Below are 21,250 nucleotides of genomic sequence, written 5' to 3'. Positions count from 1 at the left end.
CACTTATATTAGTTTAAAATATATTTTAACATGCACACACATGTAACTACTTCACACACAGTACTTAACTTTATGTGAAGTAATAATTAATGAACAAGTGCTAAGTCAATGCAAATGAGTAGGCATAAGAAACAACAATCTTTGTATACATCTCTTACGTAGCCTATACAGAATATTTCTGTTTGGTACTATGGTGGCATTTGCCACCTGCACCATGTACTTCATAGTTGACAATAAATCTGCCAAGAAACACATACTACAAGGAAGGAAGGTATTTCTGTTTTGAGAGTCCTTCAGAATGACTGATTAGTGAGCTCCCACCAGGCAAGCCAAACCTAAATTTTTGACTCAAGATGACAAAAGGAAATCCAGACCAGCCAAGAAACCCAGAGACATAGCTCTTTTGGATTTGCTTAAATCTGTCAATGGAAAATAATAACTGCTTTGAGGAAACAAGAATGACCATGACACAGGAACACAATCTCAAGTTAACAACATAAGCTCCCAAAGGATATGGTTCTCTCATCAAGAGTCTATATACTTTTATAGTCCCCCCAAAAGTAGGCATAGTCATCAGGAAAATAAACTACAAGACAGTGGGAAAATCTTATACAAGATTCACATGTTGCTCTCAATAAAATTGGGAACATTCCTACAGGATTCAGGCACCAGCTCATCTTAATACCAGCCTTAAGGTTGGGAGAGGTTAACATACTATCAAGCTTAACATACTATCCAGTACTAGGTCAGACACAGAGGCCAACGAAATGGCTTTCAAAAAGGACCAAAAATACACCAACTCAACTTTGTCTTCCCAATCTACTCCATTTCTCCATAAGGTCTGGATGCTCCAATCAGCAAAATTCAAACAACCTGGAAGCACAATACAAATGCAGCCTTTATAGAATATTTGAGTTCACAGGTAAGGATAAGATACACAGAAATATCTCTTGCCAGATACAGGCTCATATGCTTGTTAAATTTCTGGTTAAAGCTATGTCTTCCTGTCCTAAAACCACTATCGATCAACAGTCAGTCCAACAAAGGAAGTTACAGTAATTTTGAGCTCCTCCCTCATTGGAATATAAAGCACATTGATAATAAACATAAGCCTAAGTGATAAGCGGTGTGCATATGATAATCTGGGAGCAAAATAGAAAGACCTCCTCAGCAAAAAGCTTGGTAAGAAACACTGAATTTGTTCAGAGATCTAAATCTATAAAGCCCCAAGCACTTAGTAAACACCAAAAAATGGAAGCTGTTCTTCACCCAGAGATGACCTAAGTCTTGATTATTCATCTGCTGTCTCAGAAACACATATATATTTGCAGGCATTTAGGCAGATTCTAGTATGGAGTTATGTACACATCTGTCTCTCCCTCTATACTTCTACTGCACAGACTGCATATTACTGTAGAACCTTGAATAAATGTTTCCTGAACTGACCTAATCATGCTCTCCCAGAGTCTGGCAAAAAAAAAAAAAGTTTTCAAAAGCCTTTTATAGAACTTACATGTCAACATTTGTGAGATTCATATTATCTAGGTCATAATGGCAATTATTAAAAAATGAGTCCCCCCACCCTTGCAAAAAGTATTTTCAGTCTTTCAAACTATTCAGATAATAAACTAATATCTACCTATAAATATAGTAATTAGATCTCTCTTGGAAGCTGATGTAAGAATTGAATCCAACTGGAAGGCAACACCAATGGGGCATGTCACACAATTTGGCAGAACTGTACTAGTCATTTATGGTTCCAAGGTCTGGGCTAACAGTACTTTCACCAAGATTTGAGGTTTTAGGTTTCCCCTCGCTTACCCTTCAGACATGACATCACTTGGGCATATTTTTTTCTGTCAATTAAACTCATAAAATATATGATGCTTAAAAATGAGCCAAGTATTTTTCTGACAGTCCTTATAGCCAAAAGAAACACAGTTGAAACCGTTCAATCCAGATAGTTCAAAGCAGGGGTACAGAGAGACAGATACAAGGAAAGAGGGGAGAAACAAAACTCCCAGTGAACTTTTTTTTTAATCAAGTATGAAAATTTTCTGTTTGTCTAGATTTCCCAGTAGAAACCAGATAACTGCTAGAATATTCTGTAATCAAAGGTCTCAAAGGCACATGCTTTTAAAAAATAGATTATGTGAAAGAACAGGCTGCCAATCCATCATGTGAAGAAAGAGGTATTATAAATCTGAATTTTTTGATTTGTCACCTTTGTCAAAGGTGTTTACTTATTGAGAAACTAAGCATGAGCTATCCCTATACAAAAATTGTTTAGGGAATCCATCCTATGACCTTAAAATTAAAATATTTCTATGTTTCATCCTAAATTATCTCCTCTTTTCATAAACCTTCTAAATCACTGCCAATAAGCAACAATGATAAATTCACAACCTGGCCTTGAAATTATTACATCTACTGGCTCTAATCTACTCCCAGCAAGACTCATCCACACATTGCTAACTAAAGGAACCATACATGTACAGTCTCCCCATGCAAACACTGCTCTTAGCACTTTCCCAACTTCTCCCTGTTCCCAGCCACTCCTCCAAGGCTTACCTCTCATTTCATACCCACATCAAGTCTCATCAATCTCTCCACAGGTTTTGCCATTGACCCTAGTCGCTATATTTCTACATCATTAATTTGGGCGTACTTTTATATGATATTTAACATTTAGTGGACACATTTTTTCAAATTGCAGATAAAGTCAGAAGACTTTGGTTAGAAACTCTGGCTACTGAACTTAACGGTGATTCACAAATTCTCAAAGCACCAAATTCCTCATCTGTAAACTGGGCCTAAAATTCTTGACTAACTCCCAATAATTTCATGAAGAGATAATGATATGCTGAGTGTGATGTCACACACCTGTGATCAATCTCACAGCTTAGGAGGCTGAGGCAGGAGGATCAAGAGTTCAAAGCCAGCCTCAGCAAAAATGAGGCATGACGTTTTAGGGGCCTTTGTCTAATATAAGATAACTGTAATTATGTGGGTTTGTCTCTGTGTCCTCAATTCTGTACCGCTGTCTACAAGTCTATTTTGGTGCCAATACCCTGCTGTTTTTGTTACTACGGCTCTGTAGTACAGTTTAAGGTCTAGTATACTGATGCCACCTGCTTCACTCTTCTTGCTGATTGCTTTAGCTATTCTGGGTCTTTTTATTTCTCCAGATGAATTTCATGACTGCTTTTGCTATTTCTATGAGGAATCTCATTGGTATTTTGATTGGAATTGCATTAAATCTATATAGTGCTTTTGGTAGTATGGTCATTTTGACAATATTAATTCTGCCTATCCAAGAACAAGGTAGATCTTTTCATTTTCTAAAGTCTTCTTTAATTTCCTTCTTTAGCATTCTGTAGTTTTTGTTGTAGAGGTCTTTCACCTCTTTCATTAAGTTGATTCCCAAATATTTTAATTTTTTTGAAGAAATTATAAATGGGGTAGTTTTCCTCATTTCCCTCTGATTTAAGGATGCTGGTTCATAATGGGGTTGGGGGTGGAGCACTGGAGAATTAGAGGAACTCTATATAGGGCAAGGGGGAGAGAGGGGAAAGGAAGGAGATTGGGGGTGGGAAAGATGGAGGAATGAGATGGACATCATTACCCTAAGTGCATGTATGAACACACGAATGGTGTGACTCTACTCTGTGTACAACCAGATATGAAAAATTGTGCTCTATATGTGTAATGTGAATTCTAATGCATTTTGCTATTATATATAACAAATTAACTTTTTTTAAAAAAAAAATAAGGTGCTAAGCAACTCAGTGAGACTCTGTCTCTAAAGAAAATACAAAAAAGAGCTGGGGATGTGACGCTGTGTTGAGTGCCCCTGAGTTCAATCCCTGATAACCGCCCCCCCCGAAAAAAGAGATAGTGATATAATATGAAAAAGTCCCTTCCTAGCCTCCAACAAATAAAAATATGATTCAATATATCTTTCTGTATCCCTAGAACTTGGAAAGGTACCCTTCACAAATTGAGTACATAGTCAATCTTGCCCGTTAAGGGACTAGCCCACAGCTGTAGGAATTTGCTGAGTCATCTTCAGTGTTTTTCTTTATCCTGTATACTATAACATTCATTGAATACTATTGTGCCAGGCTTTTTACAGAAATTATAAATTTAATCTCAATATATGAGGCAGATCCTAAACCCCATCATGTCCACAATCTAAGAATCATGAGACAGATCTCCATCAATGCACTGACCAGGTGACCTGTTTTTCCATTTCCATAGTCTCTCCATCAATTTTCCATTGGAGAAAAGACATACTGAAAATGTGCTAAAATATATTTCACAAATTTGCCAATATTGTGCACACACAAGCTATATAATTTTAGTGGTCTCCATTTTTGCTAGTAGGGTCATTAAAACAAGTTCCCAGCTGAAAAACTGGAAGGTACTTCCCCCATCCAGTACTAGGGATTGCCCCCAGGGGTGCTCTACAGTGAGCCACATCTCCACTCCCCTTCCTAATTTTTGAGACAAGGTAACACTAGGTTATCTAGACTGGCCTCGAACTTGTGATCCTCCTGCCTCATGTCTCCAAAGTTGCTAGGATTACAGGTATGCACCACTGCACCCAACTGGAATATACATTTTAACCCAAGTACATTTTTCCCTTTTAACAACTTCAAATAAACAAAAAATACAAAACTCTGAAACATAGCAATACAACATTCTGATTATTTCTGATTGCAAATGTACTATAAAGAAAGATGAAAAGTTTCTAGTTGGATTATTTTTGGAAAGTCTGCCAAATTTAGAAAGACTTCATTTCATTTTTTTTCTTATTTTTCAGCATTTCTAATTACTAGTGCATATTAGTTTTATAAAATGGACTATTTTGTGACATTTTCATACATGGATATAATATACTTTGAGCATATCCACCCTCCCCATTACCCTCAATTACTTTCTTCCCCTCCCTCTCCTAATAGTCCCCTTTCTACTTTTATATGGTCATTTTTTTTTTGTTTCTCCTAGAGTCTACATGTGAGAAAACATGATACTTGTCTTTTGATGTAACATGAAGATTTATCTTATTTTACTTAACATGAAGATTTCTGCAGAAAGACTTCATTTTTTAGATGATCACTGCAATTTCTAACATCTCAAATCTTTAAATCAACAATGCATCAGGTTAAGGAGTATCTCCAATTTTTCTTTCCCCTTAGAAATAATATTCAGGTGTTTCCTATTTCTCACTATTCCTTATTTTTCTACTCCTTTACAATATTCTCAATTCTTTCAAATTAGGTGCTGAGAGTGCTACTTCACTGAGTGATAGTTATGGGGTGACAGGAAATTCAAGCCTTGAGAATAGTATTTTTCTTAATATCTTTTTTCCCTTTTAAGTCAAATTTTTCAATAAGTATCCTTCCAGACAAAAACTTTTGAATAAATGAGGACAGAAGAAACACATGCAAAATAGAACATAGGTGATGACTCTTACTGATGAAGACCACTAAATCAGAGCAAATTTTACATAATTAGGGGAAGGACAGAAAAGGTCAGGGAAGAAGATAATGATCATCTCAGAACTCAAATTCCTAACTTCTGTAAACTGGAAAAGGAACAAAACCAAGTTCAGCCTCCTGGTAGTAAATGAAGATAAAAAGTGCTTCAACTATGACTGGTTTGGGGGGGGAGGGGAGACAGGGGCAGTCCTGGGGATTGAATCTAGGGTCTTGTGAATGCAAAGCAAGCTCTCAACCAACTGAGCTATATCCCCAGTCCTTGAGTTTTTAACATGTAATTCAAAGATCTTTTTTTTTTAATGTGCTACTATAATGGTTGAAATTAAGAATATAGGTAATTTTCCCCCTCAACAATTAAAATTGAAAATGTGACTTGTTGAAATTAAAAAAAAAAAAAAACTTGGAAGAACTTCAAAGAGATTAGTTCTTCTAAATTATTTTTATAAAACAAAACTGGTAAAGAGTTGGTATTCCCATATTCTTTAATAGGATGACTGTTAAAGATATCATGAAAATAATTCTGGTGTGAAGAAAAGTGTTGATTGCAATAAAGGCCAATAAAACATAAAAGCCATTAGCTAAAACATGAAGACAGATTTGCAGGAAGCAGGTAACACACTGGAGAATAAAACCTAGGAGTTAGGCCTCATCATCAAAAAGAGCACTTGACCTAAACAACATTTGAAATTCCTTCCAGTTTCCAATTTTTTTGTATTTATTAGTACTTCTGTTTTTCTTCTAATCAATTATACACAACGCTTTCTTCTTTGCTTTACCTCTTTGACCACCAAGTCAGTTTTTGAATATTAAAAAATATTCTTTGCTGGACATTCTAAATTTCAGGGAGCCATGTAACTCAGATCCAAGCCTCAGTGACCTTGGCAATCTTTTCCTCTGATATTCAGTGCCTGAAAAGTCAGATCATACCATACAGTTTTCTCACTGAACTGTCTACACAATAAAAGCCAAAGTCCCAAATCCAAGGACTTTTTATTATCTGGCTTTTGCCTATCTGAGCTATGGGCATATATTCAATGTATACCTCCTAAAGCACCATAGAAACAAAAAATGTGAAAAGCTTACACATAATCTCCTTCAGCAAAAAGCCAGTTTCATTTACTAAACTTTCCTTTCAATGTCTTCACATTTGCAGACATGTAAAGACAAAATTGTAGAAATAGAATGTTTTGTCCTAGCCCCTGTTGTTTATTTAGGAAATATTTCTCATTTTTACATAAGATTTTCTTTTCTAATACAATAATATCTTCTAACATACTAGTCAGATACTACACTACTTCATATGACAACAGAGTGAACTAGAAAAAAACACAACTTCTACGAAGGGATAGCTGAAGCTTCTCCTGTAGGGTGCTACAAGCCCAGGGCTTAGCAAGCAGAGATCCCCTCTTAGGGAACAACCTATGCGAGAATATGCGAACACACTGATAAGCAAACAGTATACCTATATTTTTCTTTTCCTGGTCTTCTTAGGCATTGTTCACAAGACTCCAACAAGTTGTAGAGATATGCAAGCCCAGATTCTTCTCCAGCATTGTGCTAAGGGACTGTACATCACAAAGCAGAGATTATGCTCCCTTAGGCCACTTGGACAGAGCCCCAAAGAAAGTGACTTCCCAGGGAGTATCCCCGTTAGAGCAAATAGGATATTTACTTGGGGCAGAGAGTGCCCCTATGAATACGCAGGCAAGACAGCAGAGTGGGAGAACTGCAATCAGGCCACTTTTATTCAAATTCTATCTCCTTCACTTACTGTTTGATCTACTAGGTCCTACAGTAGCTACCTCCAAGAGGCCTTGAGAAATAAATCACAGGGGCTCTTAGCACAGTGTCTGGGACAGAGCGATCATTCAATAAAGTTTTCTCTCCAGTAAAAATCATATTAATGACATCTATATCTTTGTGTCATTTAAAAACTCTAAAAAATTATTACCATAAAGATATTATGGTATTATAGAATGATGGAATGGGATTATTGAGTTAAAATATACAAATAAGGACCTAAATTTGAACTTTTTATTTTTTCACATAAAATCAAGTATATAGGTGGTAAACAGTCATGAACTGCCATTCCACATGAAATAGGAAACATAGTAAAATTTCATGTGGGGTGCGGTTAAGAAGAAATGTTAGTCATGGTTAACGTATGAAAGGCAATGAGGACTTGGGGTTCTTCCTCATAGTGGGAAGGGTCAGCCAGGATGACCTAGGCCTTTCTAGTTCTGCAATCTATGAACCCATTTCTCCATGCCATGTCCTTCCACCTCTGTTACAGCACACAGCTTGTCCCCCAAAGAGACAGATTCCTCCCTCTTTCTCGAACATGCCTCATCTCTGAAAAAGATTTTGCTCATCTCATGTTCTTTCACCTCACCTCCACCTGGAGCATCCAACCCCAGCCATCCTCAAAAAGACCCAGTTTGCATCTGTCCTTCCTCCAGGTCCCAAGTTAGTATTCCACTCATCTTTAAAAACTCAGAGCATTTATTATGTCATTCCAAGTTTAATGGCATCAACCGTCTAAAAACTTAAAAACTACTTTCTCTTACATATGAAATAATACAGCATTGGTCTTCATAGATCTAAGGTGCACATATGTGCATATACTGCATCATTTAATTTAGCTGGGTCTATGGCCACATTGGCAGAAGTCTATCTCAACCAGGATCTGGAGACAAACCAGGTTTCTACTGCATCAATATCAACATTTTCCTTCTGGTCAAGCTGACAAATGTATGAATTCAATAGTTGATGCAATTCAAGGTGTGTGTTTATTAATCAATTCTAAATAGTTAAAGTCTGAATACAAGGAGGAAACTATATGTTAACAAAGTTTATTTAAAAACTTTGTGTTAGAGCACTTTTTTTTGTCTTTAATTAAGCCTCATTTATGAAGTGTTTTAAATTTCCTGAAATCCCATTATGGTTTATAAATTTAACCAATCCTTTTTGCCAAATGACACTGGATAAGATCATAGCACATATGTTATTATCTGGGGATTAAGAAGAGGGGACTAAAATGCTTATTTGGATATAGAAACACTTATAAATTAAACAAAGTTACCAGAATAAATCATCTCTACAGAACACAAACGTTAAAAAGTCATATAATATTAAAAAAGTATGATATCTTAAAGTTTCAAATTTTTAATATGAAGAATCATAATATGATAACAGTGTGTGAATCTCTAATAGGCAGTGAGCTTTATACGGGGATAGTAGGTAGGTGCTAAGCCATAGGTTATCATAACATGGGGAGCAGTTATAGGACCCTGCCCCCATGCATGATCTCAGTTCTCTTGGGTGTTGCTTTCACCCATGACTTACGAGGTTTTCCGGTTTGAAGCCTCATCATCAGTGTGTAAAGAGAAGCTGCTCCAGAGGCAACAGGGGGAGAAGCAGCTCTGGTGGCATTTGAACTGGAGATACTCTGGCAGAGAAACCAATCTGGTGGTGGTATAAGAGATGAACAGAACCAGAGGATGAGGAGAGAGCAGGACAAGAAAGGACAAAGTAGAGAAGACAATCAGAAATGAAATGGCAGAAGGAAAAAGGAGAAAAAGAAAAGTCAAAACATGAAGGCAGTGTGGAGAGCAGAGGACAAAAGGGGGGAGGAGGAGGAGGAGGAGGAGGAGAGAAAAAATGTAAACAATCTTTGGGTATATGAAGTGCAACACGCCCATACATCTGATTGCTGTTTCTGTAAGTCACAGACAATATTCAATGACCCCAGGCACAAATCCATGAACCACAAGAGCTGAATATCATCACTAAAAAGAAAAATCTAAGCTTCCAGCCAGTAAGGGGCATGAAAACTACTGCCATGTTGACTTTCTTAAAATACTAGAAATGATGAAACAAAGTCTAATGAAATTTAATTAATTTCCTTCCTGAGCTTGAAACTATTGAAACAAAATTGAAGAATGTGATGTTGGTTTCTTAGATGATCATCTTCCAGCACACCTGCCAACCAGAAAAGTTGTGTATTCTTGTGTTTCTCCAGATACAATTTCCATCATGTCTAGCTTCATACTTTTGGTCTATATTTCCAATTAAAAATGAATGGTAGCAGGATACCTTGAGCAGCTCAGGCTTGGCTTTGATGACTATACCTAACCTTCCAGGATCCAGGGTCACGTCCCTGCTTGGGCCTGGGACATTTCTTTTATTTTCCTGATTCTTCCATTTTTACTGGAAAGTATGTATTCATAAGGAAAAATCTTCATTAAAATGTTTTTAATCATTTAATATATTATTAGTCAAAAAAATGAATCTTGTTAGGTTGGGAGCTGGCAGATATAAGATACTTTCTAAGTAAGGAATAATAGAAAACCAAATTAAAATGTTCTTTGCAAATTAAACCCATATATATAATTATAGTTAAACTAGTGGTAAAAATTTCCATTTCAGTACCAAGGTGATTATGGAATTCTTTAGGCACAGTTGGCTTTTCTTTAACTTCCAAATCAGGCTGTATATTCTTCTGCCCACATTTGAAGTTGATGCAGACTAGCAGGTTATATTGCCCTTGGCCCAATGCAAATACCAGGAGGTGAATTGAAACACCGCTCTTTAATCATTTTTAATTAATTCACATTAAACTTATTGGCATTTTTGGCTTTTCTAAACAGGAAAGTTTCAAATGGCTTATTGGAGCCATCATAATCAAACATCAAGTCCTTCAGCAGAACTGAACTTCATTGTAGAGATTTTAAGTTTCTATAATCAAAACCAAGTCAAAGGGACAAGTTAATTAAAAGGCAACCAAATGTGACAGGTATGAAAGTCACATTGTCACTAACTGTAACATGACACTCAGACTCTACTACAATGACCCAAAAGACACACTAATGTTAAACCCTTAGAGAATTAATGTTCCTTCACCACATCACGCTTAAAATAAGTGAAAGTAAATTATTAATCTACAAAGAATAAACAACATTTGGGAGTGAGGATCTTATTAATAAGTTTTTTTTTTATTATTAAACTCATGGACCATAGAAACCTCCATGTACTTGCTCCAAATGATATCTCTATCTTCACAGGCAAGAGTGTTGATTTACTTACAATGTAAATTAACTCTGCATTATCTGGCAACTTACAAAAGCTCAAAAATATTTTTCTATTAATGAATGATTGAGAGTATTAGTGAATGAACAACCTCACTGACATTACACCAATAACACATACAGGTGGTCAGCACCAATCCTCCCTCATCATGGTGGTATTTCAGTGAGGAAGGATTTAAGAGAAAATCTTAAGGAGGAAATATAAGTTGATGATTGAAGCACATTTAACCAAAGGAATACTGCCTAAGCATTTAAAATCATCATCATCATCATCATCATCATCATCATCAGTCAAGCATTCTACACCAATGACTAGAACACAGACCTGAGCTTCACAGACCAGTGGAGGAAAACAGAGGCCCAGAAGGGTATGAAGAACAACAAAGGGATCTTTAGATGCTCAGACCTCAAAGTGTTGCCTCTATCCTAGAAAGAGTGCCTACATCATGATGTCAACAGCTACCCAGTTTCAGAAACTTACCTGCTATGAGGGCTACTCTCTTCTATCATTTGGCAGCAGAATTTTCTGACTTTCTGTGCTCAATCAAAGTATAGTATTTCCAGGAAGACATACAGCACTATAGAGTACAGGCCAAAGTAAGAGCCCATGAACTCCTAAAGAAACTTTCATTAGCATCACTGGAAATGGAGTGCTATGCAGCATGATGTACTGTATCAGTCTGATACAGTCCAGGCAGTGAGTGTACCACTGCCCTGGATCAGCAGAGGAGGGAGGGACCCTGCTGCACCTGTGCATCCTACCAAAGCTGCTTCCTGATGAAAGGCACTTACCGCAGTGCCGAATGTCTTCCAGAACGGGATACACTGTTGCCCACGGGTGATGGCAGGTTGCTCCCTCTGTGCAGATCCTCGATGGACCTACTCCAGGGCTTGGATTTGTCCACCGAACTTTCCACGGTACTTTCCACACTTTCAAAGTCAAAACTAAAACAAAAGAGGAATGTCATTGAAGACTTAAAAATTCACTTTCACACATATACATAGGTACATTTGCTGTGTATATAATACATTTATTTACATCTTGGTACGTATTTGCAGACAGAACTAAAAAGGAAATATAAAAGAATTTCTACGGACTCAGATTGAAAGCACAGATGACAAATACTAGGCCTGCAAAAGAATCATGGAACAACAAACAAAAAATTAAATAGTGATGTATTATTTGTATTTTAATATAGGGTTTATTAGCTTACCAATTGCTAAAATGCTATGATAGAAATGGGGGAGTCCTACAGCTGTCTTCATTTTGCTTTAACAAGTCAATATGTTAGGCTTATGCTAATTTATTCCTACCCATCAATTTTCACTGAGCTTTCTCTCCTAGTGTGTTGGCAAGTATACTTTTCCAACCATATGTGATATATTAGTAGCGAAGTTATGGATTTGCTTTGATTTTGGAATCTTTTCCCAATGTGGTGCTTTTAAAAGCAAGACTGTTGTTTCTCTGACATTTTTTGAGGTTATTACTCATGCTAACCATGTTAGAATAAATGGCAAGTTAAGTTGCTCATTCTTGTATAGTTTTAGGAACAAAGTCTTAAACAGACCGACCTTTGTGTTCCATGAATCTTTTTTCCTCATAAAATCAGTAGCTATGCTTTCTCAAAACCACAGCAGCAGCAAAAACCACTGTATTAATTATTTCTACCTACAATTCTACAACACCTGATTGGGTAGTAGAATAAAGGGAGCTATAATTAATATCGCCAGAATATCTTAGAAAATATTGCAAAAGAAAAATAATATATACTGGAAATGATTGATGATTCTTTTAAATAAAAATATGACTGCCAAAATAAAAGTGTCATTAGAATAGTCATCTGAAAACTAGGTGATACTTTTCCAGCTATTAAAGCCTGATCCGCAGAGACTGATGCACAAAGCCACTCCAGAGATCTGATGAAAATGTTGGCATGCTTTTTGAAGCAAGAGAAATACTCAACAAAAAAGAGGCAGAACAGGGTAATCTAAGAAAACTTTTGAGTACAAAAAAGAGAAAGCTATCATTAAGACTAGAGGTTTAAGTCAAAGGGGCACCCCAGGATCACTCATGGCATTGACAAGCTCACCAGATCCCCTTGCAACCCTCGAATCATTCAGCCATCCAGCATCTATGGCCCCTACTCTCACATGGAAAAAGAAAACATGCACCTTAATGAATGCTTCTATTTTAGGGATAGGATCTAAGCCTATTGTTTCACATTCTATAGGCTGGGAAACTGAGATATGCCAAGCAATAGAAGGAAATTTTTTATTTCATTAATACAAAAGACCAACTATATTATGTAATTTATTATCTAAGTAAAGCAAAACCAAATGAAAGCTAATAGCAAAAAGTTTAAAGCTAATACAAAAACAAAATCCAAAGTACAAGATTAGGAAACAAGAACTCTTTGAGTTTTGAACTTTTTGTGGGCTAGTGTCTTACGCTGTAGACTACAAGAATTCCAACACAGCACCACAACCTTTGCTCATTCATCCTATATGAAGGCACATCTGGGAAATCTAGTTTACAAGCTGCATTGTCATATATAAAGCATTCTTTGTAGCAAACACAGAATATACAACATGGTATTCTTATTCATTATTCCTGATTTTTCAAAGCCCTCCCACAATCCCATAAACATTACCCTAGAACTTCAAAATATATGAGATTATTATTCTGCTTTATCAAATAATATGAAGCATAAAAAAGATTAGCAGATTTTGATATCACAGAGATATGTAGGAAATACCCTTTGATAGAACATGCTATAAAAACCAGGATTATGTTTCAGGAACAATTTCTCAGGGAGATAAGAACTTATCTGCTGGCTTTTACTTATTTATTTAGTCTATTCCATCTAATATATGACAGGTAACAAAACAGAAACTCATGGAGCCAGTTTCAGTTAACATTTCAGTTTTTGCTTCTGTAAGGTGAGAATAATTGTTTCCTTCTCACATATTCTCAGGGAAGTGATAAGGATTATATGATAACATCTGGTTAGGTCTTAGGACTCTTTTAGAATGAGGCAATATAAAAAAACAAGTTACTACTTTTAAAAGAACAGTGAGGGTGGAAGAAGTACCACCTAGGCTGGAACATCTTTCAATCAAATTAAAACTACAGTATTATTACCTCAATCTATGTCAACAAAACCTGTGGATACTGGGATGTGTCTGACTTAAGGGGAAAATGTGAAGAGAATTTTTCAAATGTACATGCTTTAGTCCTATTGTAAACCATTTCAGAAGTCAAGAAAATGGGAGAATTTATGAAATAATACAATCAAGGATTCATGGTCTGCCCCAGTATTTCCACCCCTCCCCCTTCAACTTTTGGGCAAGAAATCAAAACAACACAAATACATATAAAGTAAAAAGAAAAAGTTTTTTTTTTTTTTTAATGGCAGGAGTGAGGGGTGTCCCTCTTGGTGCACTATCAGTGTCTATTTCTGCAATTGTTTTCTATGCATTTACTAGCATAATAAATATACATCCATATACACATATACATACATATATACAGCATCTTTTTTTGGGGGGGGTGCTAGAGATTGAACCCAAGGCCTTACGCATGTTAGATAAGTGCTCTATCACTGGCCATACCACCAATAACATTATTTTTTAAATTAAAAGATGGCCTGGGCATAGTGGCACACACCTGTAAGAAGCTGAGGCTAGAGGATTACAAGTTCAAGACCAACCTGGACAACTTAGTGAGACCGACCCTGTTTCAAAAATTAAAAAGATAAAAAAAAAAAATAAAACAAAGGTTGGGGATGTACCTCAGCAGTGAAATACTCCTGAGTTCAATCCCCAGTTCTAGCAAAAAACAAAAAGATTGTGGGAATCATTCAGTGGTAGGTAAAGTGTGCTTAGCACGCATAAGGCCCTACTACATACAATCCCCAGCACCCTGAAATTAAATTTTTTTAAAGAATTTTTTTTTTAGTTGTCAATGGACTTTCATTTCTTTATTTGTGGCGATGAGAGTCAAAGCCACATGCTAGGCAAGCACTCTATCACTGAGCTACAACCCTAGCCCCAAAATTAAATTTTAAAAAATAACAGTCACTTTTCTACATCTTGCTTTTTTCACTCAAAACACCATATTCATCTTTCAGTAACTTCTAGAGCATTCTACCATATAGCTATCTGTAACTTCATCCATCAACAAAATACTTCTTTGGGGTGAAGTTTCATAGCAGAATGCTTCTCTACTATGCATGAGACCCTGGGTTCAAACCCCAGAACCACATACAAACACAAAGTACTTCGTTTTGAAAGCAAGGTTCCTCTGAAGGTGCTTTTTACTCAGCTTATTTCTCCCCTAAAATTCTTTCTAATATTAATTATGTGATTAGTTTTTAGTTATTCAACAAAAACATACCACCTTAAACCCCTCTCACATCTCTTTCTGGTTTCCTGCCCTGAATGTGGTATATAATTTTACCATTAAACTGCATATTCTGTGACCACATAAAATTCAAATGCAAACAAGCCAAATTTTACTTACGTTACTGCATACTGTGCGAATGATAGATATTCTACTAGGACATCAAGGCCTTTGTTTTCTTCATTCAAAAACTCTCTGACCCATCTGGTGAAGAGAAAAAAAAAAAATCATTGAAGAGGTTGACCACATGACCACATGATCTGCTATGGAGAGGACAACAGTGGCAAGTTTTGCTTTTCTGTCAGAAACATACAATGCTTCAAAGGAAATTCAGAGGAAAACCTAGGCTATTCCACATGCGGTAGAGGCTTCTAGAAAACTACATTTCCACACACAAAAACAAGGAGCAAAACCTGTGCATGTGCCATTGCATTTCACTGCTTAGGAGGTTTAAGATAACCTATAAAAGAACTTTCCAAAAAAAGGAACTTGCTAAATGTACTTTTTTCCACCACAACTGATCCACAGGCTGCTTGATGAAGAAGCCAAGATTGCACAGAGAATGAGCAGACTAGGGACATGACGCCATAACCACTGAAATCCCGGCAGGGCTCCAAATCCACACTCAACTCCTTCTTGGCACACGAAGCTGTAGAAACCACTAAACTAGCCAATGAGAGGCCAGTGTTTATGGGCTTCTGGAAATTCAATAGAGGTAAAGATTTGCTTAATTTTTTCCATGAACGTTAAAACCTTTTAAAAGGCCGCAAGCACCGCAGGCCATCACCAAGGGCAACACGTGATAAAAATATATTTTTTTAAAGATTGAATTTTAAAAAATACCACCTTACGTTTGAATGGTGATTAACATTTTATTGAAAATGTAGACATTTTATTTGATCTTCATAACAATTCCAATCAGATGGTCAAACCTCATGTTTAGGTACTGAGGATAAACACCTGTTACCCCATTTTACAGATTTCCTCCAGTGTACTAACCTTCAAAGAACATGTGAGACCTGATTAAATCTTCACTCACTGAGAAACTCCAACAAATAATGAGGAAAAAGTTCATTGATTGTCATCAAAATGGTACTTGTGGGACATCTGCCAAATGCATTCCTAAATGGATGCTCTCCTCCATAAACGCAGTGCCAAAAAGTCTGACCAACTATGAACACTAGAGCTACCATGGAAGCCAGTCTTATTATCTATTAAAATAGTAGGACAATTTTCCCATGTGTCCTTACAGATGAGCAACTACTTAGGATATTTGTCTTTAAAAAAAAAAAAAGAAAGAAAGAAAGAAAATCTGATGAACGCAGGATGCTTGTTTTTAAATTTTTGGTGTTTCCCCTCCCTTGGATGGAGGGAGGGTCTTCATTTTTTTGTCTAAGCATCAAGCTTATTATTTCTCCAAGCTCCTGTCACCTCCATGATGCAAACTCAGATCTACAGGTTTTTGTAGGAGGCAAAAAGGTGGGAAATTAAGACAGCTTGACTTGTATATCCCCCAAGTGCCTCAGACAGGCTACCATAAAACATATGCACTTCGCACAGCTGTGTGTAAGAATACAACCTTTACAAAAAACCCAGAGCAGCAACACTGGCAAAGAAAACAGCATCTGTTCACTCTCACAAAGCAGCTTTGTTATAAGTCCTAAATGCAACTAACAGGGCTGCCTGCTGGTTGAGGCTGAAGTTTCCAAAACAGCCACATACGTGTTCTCACAGCATCCGTTTCTAGATACTTTATTTATTTTAAATATTCCCTATGCTGCTAGATTTCAGGAGACACTCAACAATTTTAAATGATGATAATTACAAGCATAGAAAGAGTAAAAGCAAACTTTTTTTTTCTTTTTATGATTGGCAGGAGACTTAAGAACTAGAATTCTCCATCATGATCAGAAAACTAGTCATTCATTAAATTCAGGCCCCCATGCTTCTCCTTGGCCTCTCCACTGGTCTAGCCTATGGGCTCTGACTGTACAATGTCAATTGATCCAGGGCGGTGTCTTTTTAATATGAAAAATAACGATAAGGGTCCAGATTTGGGGGGCAGTCTCACTTTCACATATTTTTCATATATTAGTTGCCCACAAACTCAGAAATAGAGAAAAGTAGGCATTGAAGTTCCTTCTGGTTGATTCTGTAGACACTGCCTCTGAAGAGTACAGATCCTTCAGGGTACCCTCCATACTAGCCAATGTCTCAACCACCAGCAGCCCCATCGCTCCTCAGATGTTCTGCCAAATTCGACAGGAGGCAAATGACCCAGACATAAAAAGTTAACCAAAAAAAAAAAAAAAGGTAGGAAATAGCCAAACAAGTCCAGAGCAGCAGTCTTCTTGACTCAACATGCAAACATGTATATATTTTGATGCAGGAATAAAGATTAATTGGTTTTGTTTACTTCGCTTTAACATACTCATCAATGTCCTCATTCCCACATGCTGACATTGAGTAAAAGTGCCTTAAATGACAATTTTCATGAAATTCAGGAGCCTGTTGCTTACTTGCTAAAAGGCTAGCTAGAGTATAACATGCCCTGCTTCTGGTTGAATAATAAGCAATAAACCTATGTTTCTAAGCTATGAGATCCTCCCTGGGTCTCATCCATGACATCCCCAAGTGACATAGGAAAGAAGAAAATATAAATCATAGAAGATTGGCTACCTTATCTCCTTCATCAATGATATTAGCTTAGCAAAGCCATTCTAGCAAGAAGGATATGGATTATAAGAAAGACAGTCCCCCCTACTCCTCCTGTCCTCTCAGCCCCTGCCCTCCCCTACTTGTGTTATTCTGTATGGAAAAGAACAGAACTAAAAGCAAACTTCCATGAAAAATGAAGGGGGACAGGAGGATGAGAAGGGACAACTTTTAAAGCAAAATCTTTAAGGAATACAGATGCCTCATTTTGGAAATCTACATACTTGATCATGTAATGATTCTATCATATATTTAGGGTTCCCATAATAATGTATTTCCATTTTCATCTCCATGCATGCTACTCACACTTTTTTTTTAATATGTTGCCAATAGGCAAACAGTTTCAAATTGGGTGATTACAGGTTTTGGAAAGTAAAATTATTTCTGGCTCTTACAGCGCACATTACTTCCCAAGTGCCTCACAGATTCAAATGTAATTACCATATGTTGTAAATTTAAATTCAGGCAAATTCCAAATCAGATGCTTAGAAGCTGGGAGAGACAGGGATCATGAAAAACTGGATTCAAAGAAGAGATGTAAGCGCAAATGCTAACAGTCACTGTTTTATTGTAGACTGCTCAAAGCTTTATTTCAAAACTTTGTTCTCCTTGCCTCCCCAAATCTTAGGATTTCATTATCCTCAAATGCAAAATTAAGTCTTAAGGGACCCTCCTGGCTTTCAATTTCCAAGATCAAACAAAGCAGCCAGAATATGTACAAGAGAATAAGACAAATAATGAATTTCCTTTGCTAGCCTCCTTTAGAGAGAGAGCTTATAGACAGATGGCAAGAAATGAAGTAGCCGAAAAATCATGGAAAACAAGAGAAAATAAGAACCATCAAGATTTGACACTGGTCTCAAGGTGTAACCCACTCACCATAAGAGATCCCTGAAACCTACTCAGGATGACTATGAGGATAAAACTATATCCACAAAAATATTAAGATGTTATTCTTTTTGCACTTTGTTAATTCCAACATACGTGACACAAAAGAAATGGTGGGTAAAACTGCTGCCCCCAAAGGATACACTTGTTATTGCATTCTTCACCCCATGCACTCCAGGAAGGGTGGGAAGCAAGCCTCACTTGAGAACACCCTTAATAAAGCAATACATATTTTGAGTACATATCTTTTTAATTTTGTGTATGAAAAAACAGGAAGCTGATATAAGAAGCATGTCTGTTCGTTCAAGGAAAAGCACTTGGGCAGTTTTCTGAGTAGCATGCTGAACTTGCCACTTATTTTTTCATGGAGTGCCAGTTTACTTGTAAAAGTAACTGACAGGGTTGGGGTTATAGCTCTGTGGTAGAGCACTTGCCTAGCACATGTGAGGCACCGGGTTTGATCCTCAGAACCACACACAAAAAATAAATAAAATAAAGGTACTGTGTCCATCTACAACTAAAAAAAATAATTTTAAAAAAGTAACTGATAAACTATTGTGATACAGTTTGGGGTAAATGCAGTCATTTACTCAAAAATAAATAAATTAAGTCTGTCATTTTAGGGAAAACAACAGATAGTATTTGTCATCAGTGACAAAATTTGAGGTTCGAAGTAAAAGAAAAACTTTTGGAAAACATGTATTCACCACTAGTTCAGTTTCCCATTATTTAAAAGTATATTCTGATGAGTGAGACTGGTTATTATTGACAAATGTAATTTTTAAAAAAATATTGTAAATATTATAGAATGACATGTTTCAACAACTAAAAGAGCCAAATATACTCACTGAAATTATGCTTTCCAATGATCAATGTGTGATGTTAAGAAATCACGTTATAAGCCCGTGCAGTGGCGCATGCCTGTAATCACAGGTAGAAAAAAGCCAGGAAGATAGCAAGCTCCAGGCAACTTAGCAAGATCTTGTCTCAAAATTTGAAAAGAACAAAGAAATATAGCTGGGGATGCAGTCCAATAGTAGGGAACTTAATACTATGTGTGAAGCCCTAGATTCAATCTTCCCATTCCTGGGAGGGAGGGATGAAGGAATCATGTCATAGACTCATGAGGAAAAAAGATCCATTCAAGGGGCTGGGGTTGTGGCTCAGTGGTAGAGCATTCAACCTAGAACCACATAAAAATAAATAAATAAAATGAAGGTATCATGTCCAACTACAACTAAAAAAATATTTTTGAAAAAAGATCCATTTGAATCAAATGTATGATATGTCAAGATCATTGTAATGTTTTGAGCAACTAATAAAAAATTTTTTTAAAAAAAGATCCATTCAAAATACAAGACTACACAAGTGGATTTTAACATAATACAGCATTACCTTTAGGAAGTAATTTCTACTTGTTGAATTCTGGTGTATTATTTTTTAAAAAAGGAATATCTGTCATTATCTGAGTAGGGCATTTAACAATTCTTCCTTTCTTCAAGTATGTATACGTGAAAGGCAAAAATTTTCTTCATATACATCAACTAAAACAATGTCTCACAAGCGATTGAACGTACACTCAGGACAATCTACTTTCTTTCTATTATTCAGATACTAAAGAGATTTGCAAAAATGTTTAAAGAAAAAAGCTACTTGTCACTAATTTTTTAAATTGGAAAATAGTTAATTTCATGAAATGTTAATATTCATACAAATATGTTTTTATATATCTAAATTAATGCTTACTAAATATTAAATCATTAAATACATTTAAAATATATGTTTTAATTTCCAAATATGTTACATATTAATAGATGCAATGCACATAAACAAAAGCTTACTGGGGTTCAAAAACTTAAAGGGTTCTGACATAAAAAAAATGGTGAGAACTGCTAGTATGGATAATGTACCTTAGATCTGGGCAAATCTACTTTCAAACCTCAGTGGTTCCAAGTGGTGAGCAGTTCAATAAGATACTTAATAGCTGACCTTCAATATTCTCATTTGTAAAACAATGGTTCAGGGATAAAGAGCAATAATGAGATTTTGGTAAGAAATAAATGAAACAGTACATTTAACATGCCTAACACAGTGCTTAAAAGACAAAACAATTATGATCTTGACTTCTAAAAAAGTAGGAATGAGTTAATCATAGGGTAGTCTGATGCATACATACACACCCCACACATGGTAAATGAATTTTAAAAGTAGGCCTGGTCACTCTCCTATCTTTCCCCATTTGTCATGGTCTAATCAGCATGATTGACAAAGAAGCCACTAAGCAGTCCCTCAGCTCCTTCCCTTGTATACAAACCTCTTCCCCTCCTTGCCAACTTACCCCATTCCTCTTGCAATCTCATGCCTGTTCACTCAGCTACCCGTAAGATAAAGTGAAAGAAGCATCTTTCAAAACTTATATGACCTTGCACCCTGGATAAGAAGTAATTGTCCATCATTACAGGCAGTTTTACTAGAATCAATTACCCGCCAGGAGATCACCTACACCTCAGTTCCACAGAACAAAGCCAGTAAATCTATCCAGCTCACCCTTAGTACCACTTGAATCCTATCACCCTGACATCAGAAGCATGGTGACATCTGCCTGCTCATGCTGTTTGCCAGTGTGTTCTAATGGTACTTGGTTCATTTCAAGG

General features: G+C 36.4%; 1 protein-coding gene and 1 non-coding gene across 4 annotated transcripts in view; both read right to left on the bottom strand.

The window, feature by feature from the left end:
• The window catches only part of Fmnl2 (formin like 2), a 281,047-nt gene that overhangs the window by 73,726 nt on the left and 186,071 nt on the right, over positions 1-21,250 (bottom strand). For all 3 annotated transcript variants that reach the window (XM_026389145.2, XM_026389166.2, XM_026389156.2), the window contains exons 5-6: positions 15,114-15,197; positions 11,384-11,536 (exon numbers count right to left, since the gene is read on the bottom strand). In XM_026389145.2, coding sequence (XP_026244930.1) covers positions 11,384-11,536; positions 15,114-15,197 — 237 coding nt within the window. The remainder of the gene's footprint in view (positions 1-11,383; positions 11,537-15,113; positions 15,198-21,250) is intronic.
• LOC113183385 (small nucleolar RNA SNORA73 family) lies at positions 6,970-7,158 on the bottom strand. Its single transcript, XR_003300867.1, has one exon. It is a non-coding gene; the product is annotated as a small nucleolar RNA SNORA73 family (small nucleolar RNA).

This window comes from Urocitellus parryii, chromosome 1 (genome assembly GCF_045843805.1).
Source record: "Urocitellus parryii isolate mUroPar1 chromosome 1, mUroPar1.hap1, whole genome shotgun sequence".
In the NCBI taxonomy this organism is placed as follows: Eukaryota; Metazoa; Chordata; class Mammalia; order Rodentia; family Sciuridae; genus Urocitellus; species Urocitellus parryii.
Note: the sequence above shows the minus strand (reverse complement) of the source record. Positions and strands in the feature narration are given on the sequence as shown.